Source organism: Populus euphratica, unplaced genomic scaffold, assembly GCF_000495115.2.
Source record: "Populus euphratica unplaced genomic scaffold, PopEup_1.0 scaffold39.1, whole genome shotgun sequence".
NCBI classification, from domain to species: domain Eukaryota; kingdom Viridiplantae; phylum Streptophyta; class Magnoliopsida; order Malpighiales; family Salicaceae; genus Populus; species Populus euphratica.
Genome location: NW_011499897.1, coordinates 1,102,257 through 1,105,211, shown reverse-complemented (window position 1 = coordinate 1,105,211; position 2,955 = coordinate 1,102,257). Strand labels below are relative to the sequence as shown.

General features: G+C 34.3%; 1 protein-coding gene across 1 annotated transcript in view; it reads left to right on the top strand.

The window, feature by feature from the left end:
- The first annotated feature begins 744 nt into the window (after positions 1-744).
- LOC105132269 (protein NRT1/ PTR FAMILY 6.3-like) overlaps positions 745-2,955 on the top strand; it is a 3,299-nt gene continuing 1,088 nt past the window's right edge. Inside the window, exons 1-4 of the mRNA XM_011035648.1 lie at positions 745-946; positions 1,045-1,222; positions 1,346-1,385; positions 1,760-2,322. Of these exons, the coding sequence (XP_011033950.1) occupies positions 835-946; positions 1,045-1,222; positions 1,346-1,385; positions 1,760-2,322 (893 nt within the window). The 5' untranslated portion in view covers positions 745-834. The remainder of the gene's footprint in view (positions 947-1,044; positions 1,223-1,345; positions 1,386-1,759; positions 2,323-2,955) is intronic.

Below are 2,955 nucleotides of genomic sequence, written 5' to 3'. Positions count from 1 at the left end.
TCAAATAAATAATTTAAATATTTATAAATTACTCATCAAGTTTTGAATATCCAATATGTATTTATTATCTAGTATTATTTATCAATCAATAAAAAATAAAATAATTAGAGAGTGTGTGTATGAGAGATGTTTGTACATACATATATATATATATATATATATTAAATAATAAAATGATAAATATTATTTTTATTTTTATGCTAATATTAAAGCATGTATATATGTTAAAAAATCCAAATATTTTATAAATATATTTATATAATATAAATATATATTTGAGATTAATTTCAAGTAATTTTTATATCTTATTTATTATCTTTTAATTTCAAAAAATACTTATTTATAGGTTTGTTTGGGAGTTGGTTATTTTTCAAAGTGTTTTTTAATTAGAAATGTATCAAAATAATTTTTTATTTTTTTAAATTATTTTTAACATTAATATATTTAAATAATCTAAAAATATTAAAAAATAATATTTTAAATTTTTTTCAAGATACTTTTAAAAATTTAAAAACAAACAGTGCCCGAATCAAATCAATATTCATAAAAATAATATTGCCGTGTGTGTGTGTGTGTGTGTGTGTATTGGGACATAAACAAGAAGTAGCAAGTGGAGTCTACAGTGAACTACTAAATAAATTTTCATTGAACATGAGATGACACGTTTCACTTTATCCAACTACCTTCGTGTTCATTTTTAACATTATTAGATCCCCTTAAATCCCCTATAAAAAGGGGCAGTTCCAAAGCATTCAATGTGTCACATACTTTCTTCTTTCCTAGTCTCTCGTACTTCTTGTTCTTACGCTTCGATCCAAAATTAAAATCAAAGCTATGTCTCTTCCAGAAACACAAGTCACGACCCTCCCAGATGCCTGGGACTATAAGGGCCGCCCTGCGGAGCGGTCCAAAACTGGCGGCTGGACCAGTGCTGCCATGGTTCTAGGTTACAGCTCTCTTTCATTTTCTATGATATTTATATCTTACTTATCTGTATATGCTTCTCCATCTGATCTCTCACTCTCCTGTTCTGGGTTTTATCAGGTGGAGAGGCAATGGAGAGACTAACAACACTTGGTATTGCTGTTAATCTGGTGACGTATCTGACTGGTACCATGCACCTGGGCAATGCTACCTCTGCCAACACTGTCACAAACTTCCTTGGAACATCTTTCATGCTTTGTCTGCTTGGTGGTTTTATTGCTGACACCTTTCTTGGAAGGTTTAGCGAGTTTTTTGCACTTTCGGTCTTTATTTATTTTGTGCTATATTTGTTTCTAAATTCAGGATTAGTGTCTGCTTTCGGCTTTCTGATTTCTTAACCCTTCCCTTTGTTTCATGACAGGTATCTCACCATCGCCATCTTCGCCACCGTGCAAGCAACGGTAAGGCCATCGCACTTGCCATTAATCGAACCATTTTTTCTAACGATCCATCAGTGGCCAGGGAACTTTGTGTTAATTGTAAGAAATTGAAGTTCCCTTGCCGATACACAGCTATATATACACATGTAGAGTACTTGCCCTGCTCCGCAGGGCACTGGCTTCGCCTTTAATTTTTTTTTCCTGCACCCGAAGTTTGTTGTTGCGCGTTAATTAGCTAGCTGATTTCTCTTCATATTTCCTTTTGAGTAAATTATTTCAATATTTTATTATAAATCTGTCTTCTTGGTCGTAAGAGGTTATGGACCTTTTTTTTATTTGGTTCCTACTATATTACTTCACTTGTTTCATTTTTCTTATTAATTTTTGTTGATCAGGGTGTCACAATCTTGACTATCTCCACCGTAGTCCCAAGCCTCAGGCCACCAAAATGTGTGGACAGCACAGGTTGCATCCCTGCTAACGGAGAACAACTCACGGTTCTTTATTTGGCCCTGTACCTCACTGCCCTCGGCACTGGAGGTCTAAAATCAAGCGTCTCAGGATTTGGCTCTGATCAATTCGATGAAGCGGACCCAAAAGAACGAAAACAGATGCTCAATTTCTTTAATTGGTTCTTCTTTCTCATCAACATAGGTGCACTTTGTGCAGTGACAGTTCTGGTTTACATACAAGATAATTTGGGGAGAGAATGGGGATATGGCATATGTGCCTGTGCTATTGTGCTAGGCCTAATTGTGTTCCTTTCTGGCACAAGGCGGTACCGGTTCAGGAAACTGGCGGGTAGTCCACTGACACAGATAGCCACTGTTTTTGTGAGTGCTTGGAGAAAAAGGCACATGGAATTACCTTCAGATGTGTCGCTTCTTTACAACATTGATGATGTTGAAGAGGGAAGCAAGGATAAGAAGCAAAAGCTGCCACATACCAAGCAATTCCGGTGAGTGTTCTATTGAACATTAATAATTATGTGAAGAGAGGGGGGTTGGTTTCACGTCATTGAAGATTAATAATTATGTTTTTGCTTCTTGACCAAATTGAGAAACGCATCCATGTCCTCGAAATCCCAGAAGCCTCTACAAGACATTGCAGTCCCTAAAATATCTGGATCGTGACATTGCTATATAAATCAATCAGGATTGGTTTCGTGTTTCCATTTTCATGCATCTTCTAATAATATTCTAGCTTTCCAAGGGGGTATCGCTATGATCTATAGCTTCTACCACTCTTAACGTGTAAGTTAAAAAATATTCATAATTTATTATGTTAGGTACGTATTTTAATGGTTTTGTTTTTGATAATTTTGATTGAAAATGTGTTAAAATAATTATTTGTAATACTAGGGCGTTAAAATTATATTAAAAAGTACTTAAAAAATGTAAATTTAATATCTTTTAAGTCAAATACACTTTTAAAACGCTTTAAAAAATAAAAGCATTTTTAAAGATTAGAGTATGTTTGTTTTTTATCTTTAAAAAATAAATTATTATCGTAATACCAAACCCACGAGGGCCAGTCTGTCTCCTGTGTTGTTGTCTTCCAGTTCACCCACCAACATCCACACATACACAAC